This window comes from Cyprinodon variegatus, unplaced genomic scaffold, assembly GCF_000732505.1.
Source record: "Cyprinodon variegatus isolate N-32 unplaced genomic scaffold, C_variegatus-1.0 Scaffold354, whole genome shotgun sequence".
NCBI classification, from domain to species: Eukaryota; Metazoa; Chordata; class Actinopteri; order Cyprinodontiformes; family Cyprinodontidae; genus Cyprinodon; species Cyprinodon variegatus.
This window is the reverse complement of record NW_015150807.1, coordinates 186,251-206,638: the sequence shown is the minus strand read 5'-3', so window position 1 is coordinate 206,638 and position 20,388 is coordinate 186,251. Positions and strand designations below refer to the sequence as shown.

Sequence of the window (20,388 nt, the reverse complement as noted above, 5' to 3'; positions counted from 1 at the left end):
CAAACTATCTTATTTAACTACTCAAATTAAATGTAAATACACTTAATATAAGACATTTTTACTTATTTCTACATCGTTTTTTCCAGTGTGGAAAGACTTTTATTGTTTCCGGATGAAAGCTTTGGACACCAGTTGTCCTAGCAGTCTAATAGATTCATTGTCAATAATTGTTTGTTTAAAGAGTTGGGACTCTTCATTTTTCCTCACAGATTTTAGATTATTTTCTTTTTCAGTTGAGTTATTCAGATATTTTAAGAAAAAGATACAAAATAGTGTTAAATAAATCTGCCTTGTTGGCACATTATGAGAAAAAGGAAAAAAAAAGTCTAACTGATATAGCAACAGTAGGAGGCGAGGCTATGTGAACACCTAATTAAGCCAGATTTTCAGCAAACAGGCGGATCTTTTCGCCCTGAGCTGCTTTATGTCTGAGCTATTTGCTCATATTGGCTGCATGCATTCAGATGGGTAGCAATAAATCACTGATGGATGAATGATGCCGGTGGCAGATTTCATGGAGCTACCCACACAGGGCTTTTCAGTGTGTGAGAAAAGCCGTTAATGCTCCTTATTGTGGCTTCGGCAACTAGAGCTAATTAAAGGGGAGAGTCCGAGGGCTTGTCAGACGTGCGTTCAAAAAGCCACAAGTAGAAGAAGTGGCTTTAATCTTATTGTACAGATGCCCTCTGTTGCCGGCCAGCCTCATTCTCAATCCAGTGTCTCTGAAAGCATTCGTAGCCGTGCAACTTTTCATCACAACCACAAACTTCAGCATTTGCAGTTGGGATTTGTATGTTATAAACCCCTGAAGCACAAAATAGAGTAAAACTGTGAAGTCTGGAGATCATTTAAATTCAGCTCACTTTGGAGAAACCAACCTTTGCTGCAATTAAAAGCTGCAGGTGTTTTGGGGATTTTTCTCTTCGCTTCCAAGGTGTAGAGGAAACAATTTTTTGCTAAATTGCAGCAACTCAGAAGTCAGACTGAACGTGTTAAGAGTTTAAGAAAACCATGTAATCTCGCCTTTCACGTTAAAATGTTTTATCACGTCAAATCTCTGTCAAATGCAAAAATGGAAAGGCTTACTTGTGCAGACTCTGGTCCTGGAGTTACATTGAGCCCGGTTGCAGCCATGTAGGTGCTACCGATGGTCTTTATCTTCTCCACTCCGCTGAACTTTGGCTTGGACAGCAGCTGTGAGCGCAAAAAAGGAACCCAGCAGAAAATTTAATGAGATGACCGCCTTGCTTTGTGCTCCTTCCACTTAGGAGCATTACGAGAGTGAGCAACTCCTCCCCAGAACAGGTCAGTAATCATTCTTTGTCTTTTTTACTCGTCAGAAAGCCAAGATTATCAGTAAAAGATGGCTTTACCTCATCAAAGTCGGCTATGATCTCGTTGAGAAGTCGGAGGCACTCCAGTCCTTCCTTATTGACATCAGACTCGGTGTAAAACTCTTTGAAGTCCGGGATGGAGGCGAACATCACACACACCGAGTCGTACGACTGATGATAAAGGTCCTGATAACAAGCAAGAAGAAGATAACAGCTGGATGAGCCGTATCGAACAAGCACCCATGGCAGAAAGATGAAGAGAAATGGCCTGTGGTCTCAGTGGGCCCATGACCCAAATGGCTCACTCTGAACACTGACACTTAGACGTTAAATAAATAGGAAGGAGCTTTAATCATCCCTGCAGGGACGCTGGGTCCCTGTGGCAGCCGAAAAAAGAGAAGAGTTCACTTTAGTAAGAACGGAGCAGAGGTGAGAGCTGTAATCAAGAGGGGGTCATCTTTTACGACTTTGCTGCGAATGCTACAGAGAATAAAGAAAAGAAATCTGCAAGCAATCTGGAGGACAGATGGTAAAAATTTTACATTTAAACAGGTTTATTTATTGCATATAACAGCACATTTTAAACAGGGCGTGCCGTGCACAAGGAGAAACGGGCGTGTGCATGCTCTTGCATGTACTGTAGTTTTTTTTTAAGTGGAGAGGGCGGCTCTTTTAAAAAATCCTCCACAGTACATTTAAATATCTATTTAATTTCTTAAATAAACTTTTTAGACAGTATATTTGTGAAAGGACACAGAGATCCATCTCCACTAGCCGCTGGCTGGTTAGCGGGATCTATTTTTGCCCTGCCAGCACACAAAGTGAACACGGCTGTAGAGGAGGCACAGAAAAACCTCAAAGGCTTGCGGCAAACAGCAGCTCTCCATAACAACCGATACATGCCACATAATCCAGCCGGTTGGTTTGGAAAGCATGCCGGAGGAAGGCAAATTTCTGTCTTATCTTCACAAACTGAAAAAGAAATGCAGTGGCTCACTAAACGCTACCAGAACCAGAACTGTCTGCTTGGATTGATAGAGAGTTTTAAGCAACAAACATCAAGGAGAGTTTGGGATAAAACAGAAGATGTGTGATAGCACCTAAAAAAACAGGCAGATCTCTTCCTCTGTTTAATCCAGAGGAGAATAAGAGCTGCATTTCTGGAAAAATAAAAAGGGTTCTATTTTTTTTAGCAAAGTATGAACCACAGATCAAACAACAACTCAATATGATGTGAGATTTTTTAATAATGTTGTCAGTGTGTGTTTATGAGGCTGCAATAAAAGAATTTAATTCAAGGCTTCGGACAAATCTTTATCAGGGCTGCCAATAAAACGATGAGACTATGCAGCGTGTTCAGGGATTATTGGCTATAGACTGGAAACCTGGAGCTTCTCTGGAGCCTTTGTTATAGAATAAATCTGAGAGTTTCATCGCAAGGTTCCCCCTCCCCAAGAGCGACTGCCACTGTGGTAAGTGGGTCACTGAGGAAGACAAGCGAGGCAGAGCTAACGCCTGAAGTGAAAGGCCCAGGTGCATTAAAAATCCCTTTGACTTCACTGAGGCATGGCTCGGTCAGACCCCAGGCATCATGGACACCGGAAAAAAAAAACATTTTAATCAAGCAGAGTATCGCTCATTATTCTTTGTACCAAATGTATTGTCTTCTAAGCCCTTAGGATTGCCTTTCAACACATTTAACTCCGGCTACAAATGCACCTCCCAGGAATAAAGGCAAATAAAAGGAGGCACTGATATTTAAACATTATTAATGTTGCAGAAGTGGAAGATTCTGACTTGATCTAGCAAAAAAAGATAGAACCCGCTTCACTTCTGTGGATTTCCAGCCTCTGCAGGAATATATTGTTACACAATTACATCCCTATAGTGTGTTTAGCTGCAATAAAAGGCCAACAGATTATGTTATGAACTCTGCACACATTAGGAAATAAAAGTCAAGAGACCTGTGAAAAAAACAAGCCGTTGCTGTGAAAACAAACAGATCGACAAAGATCTGAAACAGGATGAAAGACACGGGTGATCCTTTAGTTTGATCTGCATCTCAAGTTTGATGGTTGGGAATACAGGTGCTAAAAAGCTTTTAGTTTATATCTAACTGTATTGATGTGAGTTTTTATCCATTCAGGTTAAGAAACGGAAACAAGATCCATCCCCTTGAATTTAGGACACTGAAAGATTCAGAAGTCAGAGTCAAGTAGCTCAAAGAAGAAAGAAAAAAATTTATTCTTTTTAGAGTGAGCTGAAAAGCAAAGTGAAATCCTTGCAAAAAAAAAAAAGTACTGAAAGAGGCTTATGGAATCCAAAGAGCTCTTCATCATTAACACTACAGAGAGTTTTTAGACGTTTTGGCCACTTGCAAGCAGAGAAAAATGCTTTTGTTGCTTCTTTCAGTAAGAAAAATGTATAAATTCTACTTAACACAAAAAGAATTAAACATTTCAAACAATTTAACTTGTATTACGGCTTATAGATTCCAGAGTCTTGGAAATAAATAATACTGTGAAAAGGTTAAATATAGGAAAATCTTAGTGTCACACCTCAATCAGCTAATTAAATTAAAACATCTACAAAGGTTTCCTCAGCTCCTAAAGCGGCGCACTCATAAGGGAAACAGCTGACATTGAAAAGAGACCCCCCACCCCCCTTTAGTCACTTTAGGTAACTGCTAAAGAAGCTGGTTATTCCCAGAGTTCTGTATAACAGCCTATTCAAAGAAAGTTTAGTGGAAGAAAAAAGTGTGGCAGGAGAATGTGCACCAGTAACGGGAAAATAGCAACACACTGAGAAGAGATTCAATTAACAATTTGGAGGAACTTCTCAAGTTCTGACTTAGGATGGAGTCGTAACATGAAGAGAGAAAAAAAAAATCTACTTATGGCCTACAAATGTCGATTTCAGTCCTTCAAGCCCCTAAATTCCCCTAACCTGGCTAAGTATGTTGAAAACTGGACTGGATTTCTTGTGAAAACAGTGTTCAAGAGTCATTAGATACTGAAGTTAATCGATACTGAATCCATGTTGCTAGGAGACCAATGTGAAGTATTGCAGTCCATTTGCTTTGTCATCTTCTGGTGTTGGTCCTTCTCTGTTTTCCTACATTCACAGTCTACCGGAAAAATACAAAGGTACTTCATGCTGATTTAAGGAACCTCTACGGGAAGTGAATTCATTTTCTAGAACGACTCTGCCAAGGATACAAAAAGCTGATTCTATGACCAGAGAGATTGGCAAAGTTAGAGGGATGGCAGAAAGTGGATAGGCACCAGAACCTCAGGGTCAATCTACACTGTTCCAACAGGAAAATTAACAAGCATCCATATTTTCTAAATAAAGACAAAATATACTTTCCTACAGCCTTTGCTAACAAATGGACACATATATTTGAACATCAGTGCTTTCTAAATAAAAGGTATAGTGGATAAAATTCTTTCAGGTTTTCCATTGTCATTACTTACCTACTTTTATCAAAAATAATAATTGATGTTAACAAATACTAATATCTACATAAATGGATTATTTAATACTTCTTTTATTTAAATATTTATTAATCTATGATTTCACTGAAGACTACTAGATGATTTGATGAGACACATAATTTTTCTTTTTACCTCATAAAACACAAAATCTAGTTCTGAAAAGAGCATGAATTATCATCTTTAAAGTTAGTATACTGATGTGCTTAATTAACTACCGTACAAAAAAACTGCTGCCACCATCTGCATTAGAGGGAAATAAATGGTAGGGGTGGCCACAGGGGGCCAATGATTGGCTAAGGGTTAGGCATGGCCACCCTCTGGCCCCCTATGTAGCTCCACCCCTGGGCAAAGTTCCATCATTTTGGCATCCACTGGGTAAATGGGTTTGGCTGTGATTTAAAGTCGTAGGGAAGCAGCTTTTTCAACCATTGCATTTCGGAATTCTCCCGTGTGGTACATGACTTTACACGACTGAATAAAGTGAATGCGACTGGTTGATTATCAAGGGGGCGGGATAGTTGTGACAGAAGATTCGCAGGCAAGTTTTATTGTGGCCGATTTGTCGGAAGCATCTTGCTAACCAGTTAGCAACTTAGTGCTAGTAGGTTCCCAATGGGAAATTCAATTGGGACCAAGTAGCACTAAATTGGTGACTTGGAAACAACACTGTCAAGGAACGATATGGACAGCAGAAACATGCAAGAGGAGGAGAGTCATACATTTTTTATTTGGGGAGGAGAGCAGAGACGAAGTTGTTGTGGAAAAGGACGCCAGGGCGGCAGAAGCTTTCAACCGTTGCGTATATTAGCTGCAAGATATTAATCAAGTTGCTATGACAAAAAATGTGATTGACAGATGGCCGCTGAAATATTATTGGCCGAATTTAGGTATACAAGTTGATGTATAATTAACTGGCCTGCATAAAAAAACGAAAAAAAACAAACCGGTTTTTAGGCCGGGTTTTTTTTTAAATATAAATTTTTATCAATTTTGGGAAAATATGGTTTGATAAAGAATACATTTATATACATGTTTAAGCCAGATTGATTTTACATTTAAATATGATTTCCCTACGACTCTAATATTCCTGCAGTGTGGGGACTATAGAGCTGATATTCGTGATGATGGTGCTGCTCTTGAAGCTCCTTGAAGATGTTATCAGCACACAGAAAAATACTGAGAAGTTCGGTATCCATGCTTTGCCTGCTTTGTGTGTCAACTGTCACTGTTGCTAGGCGACAGAGCATACGATGAGTCAGGGAAGGTAAAAGCTGGACCTGAATCCAGAGTCAAACTCTTTCGGCCTCCTTTTTTTTAAGGATCTCCAATACCCGGTCTACCTGGACCGGATCCTTGGAGGACGCAGCCTCTGAAATTAGACACACCCAATGGGTCGGCCTCTTCCCTCCCCCGCAAAATGAAAGCATTCATTGCTATGGCGACACATTAAAACATGATGAAATATTGGAAAATGTAAAGTGACTTTGCTCATTATGTTTTTTCCACCTCGTTTTTCCAGTTGCGTCCCAGGAAGTGCTCGGCCACATGCGCCGGTAAAACGTTCTCCAGCAGGACCCGGTTGAGGTTCTCCATGGTTTCAATCTCCTCACATTCCCTCTTGAACTTGTCCCTCCACAGGAAGTCCAGCCGACAGTAATATTCATTCTGTTATTGAGAAGAGGAGAGACTGTGTCATCACCCCTCCTCTTGATGTCACTTGGACAAAAAACCAAGAAAACAAAAACACATTTAAAGAGAAAAATTGTGGTTAAACAAACAGTCATCTGCAAAAATATTAATACCTTCTCGACTTCTAGTAGGATTTTATGATAAATTGCATAACTAGTCTTATACTTTAGTTGTTTTCTGCTCTAAAACAAAGAGAACACATTTCATTGCAAGAAGTTTTCTCGGGCAGCGGCACAGTTGTGGGTACATGTTGTTTTACTTGATGGCTACAGTTTGAATACAATGTTTCCTTAAGGCTAAAGCAGGTTTTCAACTAATTCTACCTATGTTGTTTTACCCAAGTGAAATAAAGATACATAAGTACTTTTACTTTCCCAATAATGGCAAACAAGTTAAGTTTTACTTAAGTGCTTTTCTTATCAGCATCTTTCAGTTTTGCCAAAGTCAATTTCTGTGAAAGATTTTTAAATTTCAGACTTAGAGAAACTTTTTTGTCATTTTGTATACACATTTTTGTGTACAAAACTACATTTCGATGCGTATAGCTAACCAGTGGTGTTAAAAGTACACACATTTGTTACTTAAGTAGAAGTATAGATACTGCAGTTTAAAAACACTCTGGTAAAAGTTGAAGTATCAACTTGACCTTTTTACTCAAGTAAAAGTGAAAAAGTATGTGCTCCAAAAACTACTTAAAGTATTAGTATAAAGTAACCTTAAAAAAACAACAGGCAGATGTCACTATACAAACTGAAAGTTCAATTTTATGACTATTTCGTAAATTCTTCGAGATAGGGCCATGGATAAGGGAGGTCTGTTGGTCCCATCTCCCGATACGCTCTCGCCTGTGTCTGACCTTTCAGACATTTCAACATCTTTTTCTGAATCCTACATTGTAGCATGGTATAGACAATTCATATTTGAAGAACACCTGCTTGCTTCTGATGATTTCCTTTATGGCATAGAACCAAAGCCAAGAGTAATGGTAATGTTTGTTTTAAAAATGTAAGGAATAGAAAGTACAGATACTAGTGCGAAAATGTAATGAGTAGAAATCAGAAGTAGGAGGAAAAATAAGTAATGGAGTAAAGTATAGATACCTAAAAAGTGTACTTAAGTGCAGTAACAGAGTATTTGTACTTCATTACTTGACACCTCTGCAGCTTACAACAGTGAAATGAAAGAACATTAGTATAATAAAGTGCAGCAGTGATCAGAATGCCAGAATCAGAACCTATGTAAAAGTCATGGTGCAAAAGGCATTGATATAGTAACGTTCAGTGCAGAGCAAATAAATAAATATGGTGCAAAATGCAGTAGAACATTGAGTTGTGTTCTATTTAAAGGGATTATAAAAGAAAAAAAAAAACCTGCTTTGGTAGTGCAAATATTATGTTTCTTTAGGTAAGTGTGATGCAGAGTCTTAGTTAGAGTTTCAACAGTTCAACAGTTTGATGGCAGCGGGGAAGAAGCTGTTGCAGAACCTGCTGGTCCTGCATCGGATGCTATGAAGCCTCTTCCCAAAGTAGTGAGGGGTCATTGATGATGTTACGGGCTCAGGACACGCAACGCTGGGATGAAATGTCTTATATGGAGGGAAGAGAAGCTCCAATGATCCTCTCTGCTGTCCTCACCAACTTCTTCCAACATTTACAAGTCATGATTAAAGTTTGCTTTGTTATTTAAAAGCAATACTTTACACCTGTGGTATGAAGAGAACTGTTCAGTGTTCAAAATCTGCTTCTCTCTTTTGTCCGTTTCACATGAAAAGGAAAGAATTAGTTTTATTGGCAGAAGTTATTTGCTCTTTAAGAAAAGTTGTAAACATGCCGTCAGCAAAAGTCTGAGTGGAGTCAGTTTCTTCATTCATCTGCAGTTGGTAAATCGGTGAAGTTTATGTTTGAGTGAATGGAAAAAAGTTCGTTCATAATTTTTACTTTTCAGACAAACTGCAAATATATTAACTTTTCTTCCCCATATAGACACACAGAAGGAAGCATATAGTTGTGTAAAGGAAGATGATGCATATTTTTCATGATTACTTATGATTCTAAATCAGACATTTTTTGGTGTGCATTTGTATTCAGCCTCTTTGGATCAGTACTTTCTAAAATATCTTTTCAATAAAAACACCGCTGCGAGTCTCCATCGGCCTCGTGCATCTCTTAGATGCAAAATAGCTCAAAGTCATTCTGTAAGGATATATATTAATAATACATTTAAAAGTCTGACCAGAGATTCTGGATTTGATTCAGGTGGATTATTATTTTTCTTTTTTTAAGTTATCAAGACGTCCTGCTTCCTGTAAGCCTGCATTTACAGCTAGGGATAATGGAGGACGAAGACATTCAAACTGACCTCAGACCTCATAAGAACAGGTTTCTGAATACAGCCTGCTGTGGCTTTCAGCTTAGGCTCATTGCTTCTCTGTTGCAGGTGGCTAAAATCCATTTTTCATACATTGCAACTACAAGGCAGGGGTACTGAAATGCTTGATATTCATGGAAAATTAGAGTCCCAATAGCGGGACGGCGAAACAATGTGAGAAGCAGCAGAGAGGACTGTTTTGCATAAAACATAGCTACTGGTTCTCTCTTTTCTTTTGAGTGCTTTTCGGTTATTCATGCTCGAGGTAGCTTTGAATACATCTGCATATGTTAGGAGGACTCATATACGAAGGTCAAGATGTCCTGAGGTTGCATGTTTGCGCGTCTTGTTCGATGATGATGTCTATATCTGAAGGCTAGAAGTTTCTGGTGGGTGGGCTCCTATACTGTGTGTGGGAGTGTCCTGGGAGATGTAGTTGGTTAGCAGGCTGAACGATAAATAAATGCAGTGAAAACTCTTTTGCTGGTTTCCTACTTTTGAACTGATGTCTGTCGCTTGTGCTTGCATGTAAATGAGGAGAGGCTACCTCCATGAGTCCGGGAAAGTAGGCCAGGAGAAACGGAGCTCATTGTACATGCCGTTTAGAAAGCAGCTAAACGAGGCTGTAAATGAGTTTTGCTCCGCTGTGCAATCTTTTCTTGAGGGATGAATTACTGATGCCGTTTTTCTCCTAACCTGATTTCTCCTCCCTATGAAGAAAAGTTCTGGGAAAGACCTCATTAGAGCTGATAAGAGATTTTAGCAGGGAAAATTTGTTAATGGCTTTGTTTAAAGCGTGTAAAATCATTCAGAGCGCTGATGTGGACACTGCATAATCTGCTCAGGGCAACGCCTTGCAGTTAGCCCTGTTTTTTTATGTTCTAATTATTATTCTGATGGGAGATAGGGCGGATATCTGAAGGGGAGTTTTAAACATCCAAGTTGGGTCTTGATGACTAACACCGCCTTTTCTTTTCCTGACCCAGAACCAGAAGAACATGAGGAGCTGATATGAAGCTCTCTGGGGAGCTTCAGATATGCGTCCAGAATTGCCAGCACATCTGCTCTCAGTTCAGAGATGATTGATGTTACCCCTAAAAAGTGTCAAATTCCCCATAGTAAATCTAACTGAAGTCATATTTTTAATCAAATAGCAAAAAAAACACAAAAAAGACAAATGTCAGGAGTCTTTAAACGTCGTCTAAAGAAATCAAAGTGATTCCAGTTTCCTCTCTCCTTAGCTGGAGCTGAAGATGATCTTTAAATGCTGCGTGACCTAATTACATAGTTATGACTGCAGCAGCAGTAGCAGCAGCAGAGGAATAAAGTTTTATAGTTTCTCTGTGGGAGAAAGTTACTCACCTGTCTTGCTAAAACCAGTAGAGTGATGAAGAAGATGAACAGAGACACAGAGCCCATTGTCTTCAGATCCTTCAGCACACCTGGTCTAAAAAATATACAAATAAAAGATTATTTTTCAGGATTTCATTATAAGAAGGTTTTAAATGCTGATATAACTAGAACTTGTTTTCATAAACATGCCTCATTTATCTAATAGGAAAGCACTTTGATTTTACATCTGACTTTACTCTTTGCACACCCTCTCTCGCCCAAACACCTCGGACTTCTCTTCTACTCACCCAACATGTCTTCTCTTCGAATTACATCCAGGAATTCATATGAATATGATGTGAAATTATTCGAGTGTCATGGGTTTGGTTCTGTTCAGGTTTTATCTCTGAGTCTTATTTGTGTCAGTCTTCTTTTCCCTAGCTCCCTTCTTGCCTCCTCTGTTCACCCCTGCTCCCAATCTGCTAATTAGGCTGGTCTTTGTTTCTCTCTGCCATATATTCTCCTCCTGTTCTGTCACTCTTAGCTGGTTTGTTGTCATTTCTTTGCCCCCTTCTTGTTGTGAGTATTCCTGGTTTTCAGCATTTTTTGGATTGGACCGTTGAACCCTTTTGGATAATAAATCTGCAAGTAACATCCTTTAGCTTCGGTCTGCATTTGGGTCCTCCTTCAAACCTCCACGTCACTGTGACATCAATAATATATCACTAGGTCTTGAGAACCATTTATTTTATTTAAAAAATTTGGCATATCGTTCTGCTCCTGTGAACCAATGCACTATTCATTTTCAGGTTAGGTCTGCAGGTTGTTTTCTCGATTTGTCGTCTCTAAAACCATGGACTCTAACAGGGTTTGGTATGGGATGCTTTCCCATATGTTGTTTATCTGTTTTATCAAAAATCAAAAAACAAACTTCTTGGAGTTTTTCAAATTAAATGGTTAATGGCCTGAAGTTATATTACTGTAACTCTTTGCTCTATATTCACATAATAATAGAGATGCAGATAAATAGAAATAAACAGATCTCAGATAAGATCGGAGGTGTATCTATAACTACGCAACCATTTTCATAAAATAAGATTATGCAGTCACTATGTTAAATTAATTCATTAACTTTATTTTAATCAAAAACAAAATAAAATAGCACAATATCACACCAAGATCCCCAATAAACCTGCCTTTCAGGTGACTGCAGGCCCACAAACGTCACCCTCAGCACGGCAGAGGTCCCAAGCGCCACCTGGTGGTGTTCCGGGTACATTGCAGTTCTTTTTGAAATAAAAAAACTGGCCTCAGGAAATACATCGTGATTCATACAGGAATCACACAGGAATCACGCAGGAAACAGTCCATTTCCAACCAGTGCCCACTGTAACTCTTTGCTCTATATTCACACAGTAGCATGCTAATGGTGTTAGGTTGCATTAAAGCCACAGCCTGCCTGGGGCACACTGGCAGGGGGAGGAGCCTGGCGTCACCTACAGCAAGAGAGGCGGATGAGGGTTTTCACCAAAGGAAACGACTTGAACCAGCAACCCTCTGGGTTAGGGTTAGATGAACTCTTCCTGAACCTTCGGGCATCAGTGGCTCAGGAGCAGAGGCAGTCAATCTGTTTACTGATCAGAATCAACCAAAAGGGATATCAATTATATAGAAGACCCTTGAAGACTGCACAGACAAAATCTCCCAGATAAAACTTAAAAATAAATTGGTAAAAAAACATGATTTCTGTATTAGTCGCGTTTAAATCTAGTATATTGTTGTGAATCATTATAGCTGTATTTTTGTTGTTAGTTTTTGGTTAATATTGTAAGTAGGATATTCTACATAATGGGATCACTACTGCCACCCTTTGGTTTGGAAGAGAACTTCCTCTTGAACCCCAGTCGGCCTCGGCAGATGGGAGTTTTTCCACTCCACTGTCGCTACAAGCATGCTTAGTGTGAGGGATTGCCTTCGAATCAATGAGTTGATGCAATCAACTGGCTTTCCTTAGATAGAAAACTTAGAATCAATTTGACTGAATGATCTGGTTTAAATTGTAAAGTGTCTTTAGATGACATGTGTTGTAGAAATAAACTGAATTGAATTGAACTTCGTCTTCCAGACGTGGTGAATTATTTCCATATGGGACCAACCAATACCCTGATAGGGATAGGTCCATAGGGGTGAACAATGATTGGCCAGGGGTGGCCATGGCCCCCACCTCTGCTTAGGCGGTATAGGTCAACTCCACATAAAAGAAATCCATTTGTAAACTTTGGAGATTAGCGATCGGACCAGTTTAAACTAGTTTTAAAGACCATGTAAAAGACTTGAAGCTTGTTATAGTGTTGTCATGTTTCCTCCATGAGAAACAAGGGCATTAAGAACAATATACTCTACAAGAACAATAAACTCTACAAGAAGGCAGAAGTTTTTATTTTCTCGCTCTCACAACCATGAGACCATGACATCATTTTACCTCATCGTCCCGCCTTATGGGGTTGTCATTGCTTGTAAATGACAAGACTGGGTAAAACTTTTTATCACATGATGACAGTTGTGAGGTTGGTCTGATGTGACGAGACTTTCTGTGAGTTCAGCAGCTGAGCTTCTTGTAAAGTAGGAATAATCAGAGGCAAAAACAAACTGTTTTGTTGTTCTTGCCACCTTGAGGTCAAGAAGAAATGTCATACTTCTCGTTGAGGATGTAGCAGGCTTTAGGTTCCCATTTGCAAAGCATCAAACCTCCTAATTGATCCTAAGCACTGCTATCATCTGATATAGTATTTCTGGTTGAAATCCCCGTCCAATGAATATCGGCCTGATTTATCTCCTGAGACATTGAGGTGTTTACATTCTGAGACAGGTTAAATTAACAATTTTTTTTTTGTTTTTTCAACACAAACTCACTGATAGCATTTCTTTTTAAAATATAATTCACCCTGGACATGTCGCCAGTCCATCGCAGGGCAACACAGAGACAAACAGCCATTGAAACACTCAGACCTAAGGAGAGTTTAGAGAAGTGTTTTTCAACCCTGGTCCTCAAGTCACACTGCTCTGCATGTTTTTGATGTTTCCGACCTTCAGCACACCTGATTCAGATGATTGCAGTTCAGCAAAGCCTGATAATCTGCTATCAATTGATAACAGGTGAAAACATGAAAATATGCAGGGCAGTGTGCCTTGAGGACCAGGGTTGAAAAACACTGGTTTAGAGAACCTAACAGTCATGTTTTTGGACTGTGGGAGGAAGCCGGAGTACCTGGAGAGAACCTACGCATGCACAGGGAGATCATGCAAGCTTCAAGCAGAAAAACTCCAGCCAGGAATTGAACCCTTCTTGCTACAAGGCAGCAGTGCTACCCACTGCACCACTGTGCAGCTTGCAATCAATTTACAAAGAGCTTAAATTACACAAGCATTATTTAAAAAAAATTCAAGAAGCGTATGTGTCAAACTAACATTAATCCATTTATTGCCATAAATTCTGATGATTTATGTGGAATAAATGCTTCTGTGCAGCACTAACCGTCAGTCTGTGGTGTACAAATACTTTGAGCTCCAGTCCAGCTTCCTTAACAGTTGTTTAAAACCTCTAATAGATATTTGGTGAACTCCTAGAGACAACCAACGTACATCTGCCTTTTCTCTTTTCTTTTTAACGTCAGTAAAATGGAAAAAATATATATGTTTTTATTTCTCACTTTAATTATGTCCTCTGGGAAACAAGATATTATGTGTGATGCATTTAAAGATCATCAACGCTCTGATAGACTAGAGCAAGTACAACCATAAAAGGGTAAAAACGTTTTCTCTTTCTGAATAAATTGACCCAAACTAAAGGTTGGATTTTTCTGAATCATTTAAAGCAATAATATGATGCATTAATAAATGCAAAATTTTAAAAGAAGGCTTTTTAACACAGTTTTAAGCAAGTGAAGGTCATCATGATTTAAGTGCAAACCATTGGATTAGTTTGTTACCAGGTATAGGCAATTAACTGCATGTTTGTTGACATGTATTCACTGTTTTATGTTATTAAATAAAAAAAAAGATTCATATAAAAGTTGAAATGTGGAAAAACTCAGATTTAAGAGGCAGCTTCTGTGGAAACAGCAGCACACCCTTCACGCTAACCAAGCAAAGCAGGAAAGAGAAACGGAAAGGAAATGATTTTTTTTTCCTTATCTGCCAGCTTCTCTGTGCTTAGAAAACTTTCAACATGTTTTTTTTTGCCATTTTACCCCAGTTGTCAATCAAATGCAAAAGCGAATCCTTCTCCATCAACAGCAGCAGCATTATCTCTTCCTGCCACTCATCATCCCTCCTTTTCCAGCAGTGGAGCTCGACTGACAGCAGAATGGGACGATGCCAGCTCTGCTGCAGACCTACTTCTCCTAATAGGCTGGGGTTAACTGATGCTGGCAGGCTGCAGGTTTGGAGGAGGATTACACCGACCTCTGCAGCTCCTCACCGATTCTCATTTAGTAAATGTAAAAGGTGGTGGGGGAGGGGGTGGAGGTGGGGGCAGTTACCTGCCGGACTTGTCTGTGGGGTACAGAGCTTTGTTGAAACCATCCAGCAAGGAGGCATGAGTCTGCAGGATGATGATGTTGTAAATCACCACGGCGACCAGCATCACTACCATCTTCAGCTCGTAGTTGATCCTCAGGAATACCGAGCAGGAGACCAGGCCCAGAATACAACAGTAGATGAAGTACTGGAGATGGAGATTACAGAAGAAATCATTTTCTAAAATCACCATTCATAGAAAACTGATTTGGAGATTAATAATACTTTTAATACACGATTTAGAGTTGTTGGAGTTGTTAAGGTGATATAAAGGATCCCTTTTCAATTAGCATTCTGATTATTTTTTCTATAAATTAGACTAATATGTTCACACAGGCTCAATTATTGGATACAATGTCTTGCAAAAGCATTTACTCATAAATGAACAGGCCTTATTTTTCTATCTACAATCAATATCCATAATATTATGTACCGTGTTTTCCAGACTATAGGGCGCACTCCCCGGGCTATAAGCTGCTGATTTCTACTGAACTGTTTCCCATCAAACCTGTAGGGGGAGCTCTACATATATGCCCTTGCTCCCATTAGCTTTTTGGCTCGCTGCAGTAAGAGCTGTCACTACCCGATCTGCCCCGGAAGCGCGATTCGTCCTGCGTATGAGTAAATGAGCTGATGGCGCATGCATCGTGCTTCCAGGTCGCCCTCCATTTTATTTTGTTAAAAATACCTAAATTGAGTTTTACCTTCCCCCAAAATAGTAAACATACTAAAATATAATGTGATAAAGGTTAATAATGTATTTCCTGAGAAAATACATTCCTTAAAATCCTTTCTGTATTATCAGTCGTCTCTGCCCGATCTGCACCGGAAATGGGATCCCATGCTACTTCTGGGAGCTAACTTTTTCAGGTTTGGATTTAGACATACATTAAATCTAGTCTTTTTGATTTTTACGTTTTCCTTTCATGTTAGCATTATGATATATAGTGCATATAAAGAAATAAACAACTAAAATGCAGATCAACATTTCCGATGATAATATCAGAGAAAGTTTAACAGAAAAAAAAAAAAAAACGCATCGTAAAACGCATCAAAACATTTTTTTTAAATGTGTATTAGCATTATTTAGTGTTAAGGATAGAAATAAGTTATTTTAGTACCATAATTACATTATTTATGGCAGTGGTGTCAAAAATACACATATTTGTTACTTAAGTAGAAGTATAGATACTGCAGTTTAAAAACACTCTGGTAAAAGTTGAAGTATCAACATTCACCTCATTATTTAAGTAAAAGTGAAAAAGTATGTGCTCCAAAAACTACTTAAAGTATGAAAGTATAAAGTAACCTAAAAAAAATACACCCAGATGCCACTATATTAATTGAAAGCTCATTTCACAGACATTTCAACATTTTCTGAATCCGACATTGTAGCATGGCATAGACAATTCACGTTTGCAGTTTGAAGAACATCTGCTTGCTTCTGATGATTTCCTTTAACTAACCAATGAGTGTTTGCGTTATATGACTCATCCAATTACACTAGTTTTCACTAGATGTGGATGGAGCCAATGATCTATGATGATGTGAAATAAATATTTATAAAGATTAAACTGAAGCCAAGAGTAACGAGTAACATTTGTTTTAAAAATGTAAGGAATAGAAAGTACAGATACTTGTGTGAAAATGTAATGAGTAGAAGTCAGAAGTTGGAAGATAAAAAAAGTAATGGAGTAAAGTATAGATACCTAAAAAGTGTACTTAAGTACATTAAGGAAGTATTTGTACTTTGTTACTTGACACCTCTGATTTATGGACACCCAAATGTATATCTGTTCATGCATGCGCAGAACGGATCGTGCTTCTGGGACGGATCGGGTTGTGACAAGAGCTTCTACTGAAAGATAGGGCTTCTTCAGCTCTTTATTTCAGCTCTGCAGGAGTTTAGCCCAGTCTCTTCATTGGTTCAGCTGCTTTAAGGTGCAAATAAATGTCAAAAGGTATGAATTCCGGACATTTGTTCTCGGTCATGTCTGCTGCTAGCATGTTCTTGTGCTAAATGAAAATTTGCCCCTCATTCTTTCATTTTGCAACTTTGACTTCCCCCTTTGACGGTTAGGTAAAAATCCTTCTTATAAACAACATGGTTCAATGCGTTGGAAAAAAGTTACGACTTGAAACCAGAACATACGGTATGTTGCCAATTTTCGTTCAAACAAACAATTTTCCCAATAATCTTAGTATTTTATTTTTGGTAAATTCTTCTTTTTGTGTCTCAAAATATCAAAATGTATGTTTTATTTTTCTATATTTTAACCGGTTTATAACCCAAAACCTTGCTGCATTTTATGAAATGATGAAATTACACAAAAGGTTGTATTTAAGCGTAAAATGGAACAGAAAAATACTGCATGGTTTTTGACCTTTTAAGCATATGATGTTAAATTGGGCATCTACAGCTCAGGCAGTGAATCATGAATCATCAGGCTTAAGGTTCAACGTGGTGAGTGTCACATAAACACCAACACCTTGCACCATTCAACATCTCAAGAGTGAAACAGAGTGGTGGCGACATCATGCTGTGGGGGGAAATCTTTCACTGCAGGGACAGGCAAAGGTAGTCAGGGCTGATTGGATACCAGGGCAAACTTTAGAGGCTATAAAAGCCTTGGTATGGATGTTAGGTTCACCTTCTAGCTGGACAACAACCCCAAACATCAGCCAGAATCACAGTTTAAAGCCTGAAAATAAACTCCAGCTCAAAATCTTAAGACTTAAACAGTCCTGATCATTAAAAAATTTGGGCAAAATGATAAAAGAAAAAAAAAAAATCACTAGAATATTTGAAGCTGGAAAGGAGCGCAATGGGCTGAAAGCAAATGCTAATTGTCTGATTGCTTTGGAAAAAATGCAGAACAAAAGCATCTAATTTTGATTCTACTTTACAATTATGAGCTGCTTTTTTTGTAGCTTAAAATGATGATAATAAAAAAAGGAAAAATATCCAAAACAGCTCCCACTTCTGACACTTACCGGCAGGTAAAACTTGTTTTTGTCCTCCAAGTACTCAGACCGGCTATTATTGGATGCATTCAGAGGGAGCGCAGTTGTTTGAATGTCGGCAGCAGACCCTCCAGGATCCTCCACAAAAAACTGACAAACAAAATCAGAAGCAATCAGAGGCTAAACGTCACGGTGAATTACCGCAGAACAATGAGTACAGATAAGCAGATCTGAGTGTGATAAGAAAAAAAACTTCGAAAACACTTCAAGTCAAAATTGCAGAACACTTTAAATTCAAAGATCACAATGTTCCCTTTATTTAAGGGTTGCTCATTAAACTGTTCATCAGTCATTTTTAAATTCCCTACAACCTGCAGCTATTGTAAAACTGTGTCATGTTCAGATGGGGAGATGAAGAAGAAGAGAAATGATCAGGAGTTACTTTTACCTCGCTGGTTTCTGCAGCGTATTGACCTTGTGTCAGTCAGCTGTTAAACAGATTAGTTTTATTATGAGCTGATTACAGCAGCTTACCAACAGTAGAATTAATCACTCTAGAATAATCCTACTTGATGGGATCAACATAGACATAATCACTAAAAAATCTACTTTAGATCGAGTCCACAGAGTGACTGAGGCACCGCAGCTGTTATTAAGCTCCAAATGATCTGAGAGCTCCTCACTGTTCTCCTGAATGAGTGCAGAGACTTCGTGTCAATAATGAGGTCAAGTTCAGCGCTTGCTTCAGCTGTGAAGCACCCGAACCACAGGAACTGACTCCTGCACTTGGCTGCAGCGATCTCAGGGCTGATTCATGGCTTCGCTGTGTTCAGATCTTCAGGAAATGTTGTGTGCAGGAGAGAAATATGTGATACAGCGCTGCTTTTGTTACTCGGCCACATCAGCCTCTCCTGCAGGTGTTCTGGAACGTTCAGGTTTCTTTTTAAATTCCTTTCCAAACGTCTGATTGTCACTTGAGAATTAGTCATCATTAACCTAGAAGGGTTTGTTGCTGTGCAGTAGTTATGATTTACACTTGATGCTGGCAGCAGCTTCTCCGTTTGGTGCAGGAATTCAAATATTCTTCTAAGCATTGATTTATTTTTAGCATATTTGCTGCTGCCGATAATTTATTCAAAGTTTGATTCATTTATGCGGATTGCTGTCCCAGTCAGAGGTTTAAATCCAGGCAGGAAATTCAGATTAATTTTGGCTAGCAATAATTTATTAAACATATTAATTTTCAGGAGTGGATTAATAAAAAACACTCTTGCAATTTTGGTTAAAAGAAAGTTAACATTATTGCTTTTTTGTTCAAATAATTAAAGTGCTGGAAAAAAATGTATGTGACGCTTTGATGTTTTTATCAAATTAGATATCAAAGGTTTATTTCAAACGATGGCTTCATTCAAATAATCTCTCCATCCTTTTATGGTATAAAAGTAATGATGCCAGATGCTACATCATAAAGGAGCTGTAACTAATCACATTCCTTCAGAAGCTGAGTTCAGTTTAAGCAGCCGGACTCAGGCTGGATCACTGTCAGACCTGGAGGACCCAGAAACGTTCAAAGTCTGACAAATGAAGTAGGTTAAAGGATCTTTAAGCGACAGCTTCCCATCCCAGCCTGAAGAAATACATTAGCATTAATCTGTGTCATCTTTAGGTCTGGAAAGGCTTACTAATCTGAGGCTGTGGGACCTTAAACAGGATGTCCTGATTTGTCCACATTTTTCACTTCTGTCCTATAAATTAAAACAATGTAATGTACTTGAATATTAGAAAAAAGGTGTACATGCATACATTTCTGTTCTCTGAGATACATTTTGGACTTGTGTACCCCTATAGGACTCATAATTGAAGTTTAAAGGTTTTGTGGAGAATTTTTTTCGCGAATTTCTGCAAAGACCCGCCGTCTCCACTTAAAACAAATGCACAGGCACAACCCTGTACGTGCGAGAGTGTGCACAAGCTCATTTCTCCTGGTGCGCGCTCTGTTTAAAAGATGCTGTTCTCATAGCTCATACAATCTTTTTGTGTCCGAACGTCCATCTTAACCCCTAAATCCCTCATTTGTAAAGGCCCAAATTATATAGGGCGAGGACTATATAGTGGACATATAGTGAACTTAGTTAACTGACCGTTCGGACAGATGATCACTTTTTTTTACTCCCCCGTTGGTCACATAACTCCTCGTTCACTAGGCGATCTTTGTTATTTACAGCCACTGTTGTGTAGTGACAGCAAATCCCATAATTCTTTGCAAGGAGAGCTCTCCGTGCAAAGCGTTCTGGGATATATCTGACTCTTCTGAGGTCTTTTTTTTTTCCTCTTAAACTTCATAGACACTTTTTTTCTTATGACCCTTGGCCGTTTTGAAAGAACCGCGGTGAAAAAGGTGAGTTTCAATGACTGAAACTGTTGCTCACCGCCGTGCTGAAGCGGGGAATGCTCTAAAACCTGCAGGACACCAGCCCTCGAGGACCGACTTTGGGGATGCCTATTCTAGAACAATCCTGATGCAAACTGCAGGAACTGCAGTATCACAGCCTATTTCTGCATCATTTAGATGGTCTGATTATTCCCAAAGATAACCCTGAAAGTACTACCCGTAGATTTCATAAAAC

At 38.9% G+C, this 20,388-nt stretch overlaps 1 protein-coding gene across 1 annotated transcript in view; it reads right to left on the bottom strand.

The window, feature by feature from the left end:
- Positions 1 to 20,388, bottom strand: part of adcy2 (adenylate cyclase 2 (brain)) — an 88,416-nt gene that overhangs the window by 5,198 nt on the left and 62,830 nt on the right. The window contains exons 16-21 of the mRNA XM_015385990.1: positions 17,792 to 17,911; positions 14,761 to 14,945; positions 10,250 to 10,334; positions 6,338 to 6,496; positions 1,374 to 1,520; positions 1,087 to 1,194 (exon numbers count right to left, since the gene is read on the bottom strand). Coding sequence (XP_015241476.1) covers positions 1,087 to 1,194; positions 1,374 to 1,520; positions 6,338 to 6,496; positions 10,250 to 10,334; positions 14,761 to 14,945; positions 17,792 to 17,911 — 804 coding nt within the window. The remainder of the gene's footprint in view (positions 1 to 1,086; positions 1,195 to 1,373; positions 1,521 to 6,337; positions 6,497 to 10,249; positions 10,335 to 14,760; positions 14,946 to 17,791; positions 17,912 to 20,388) is intronic.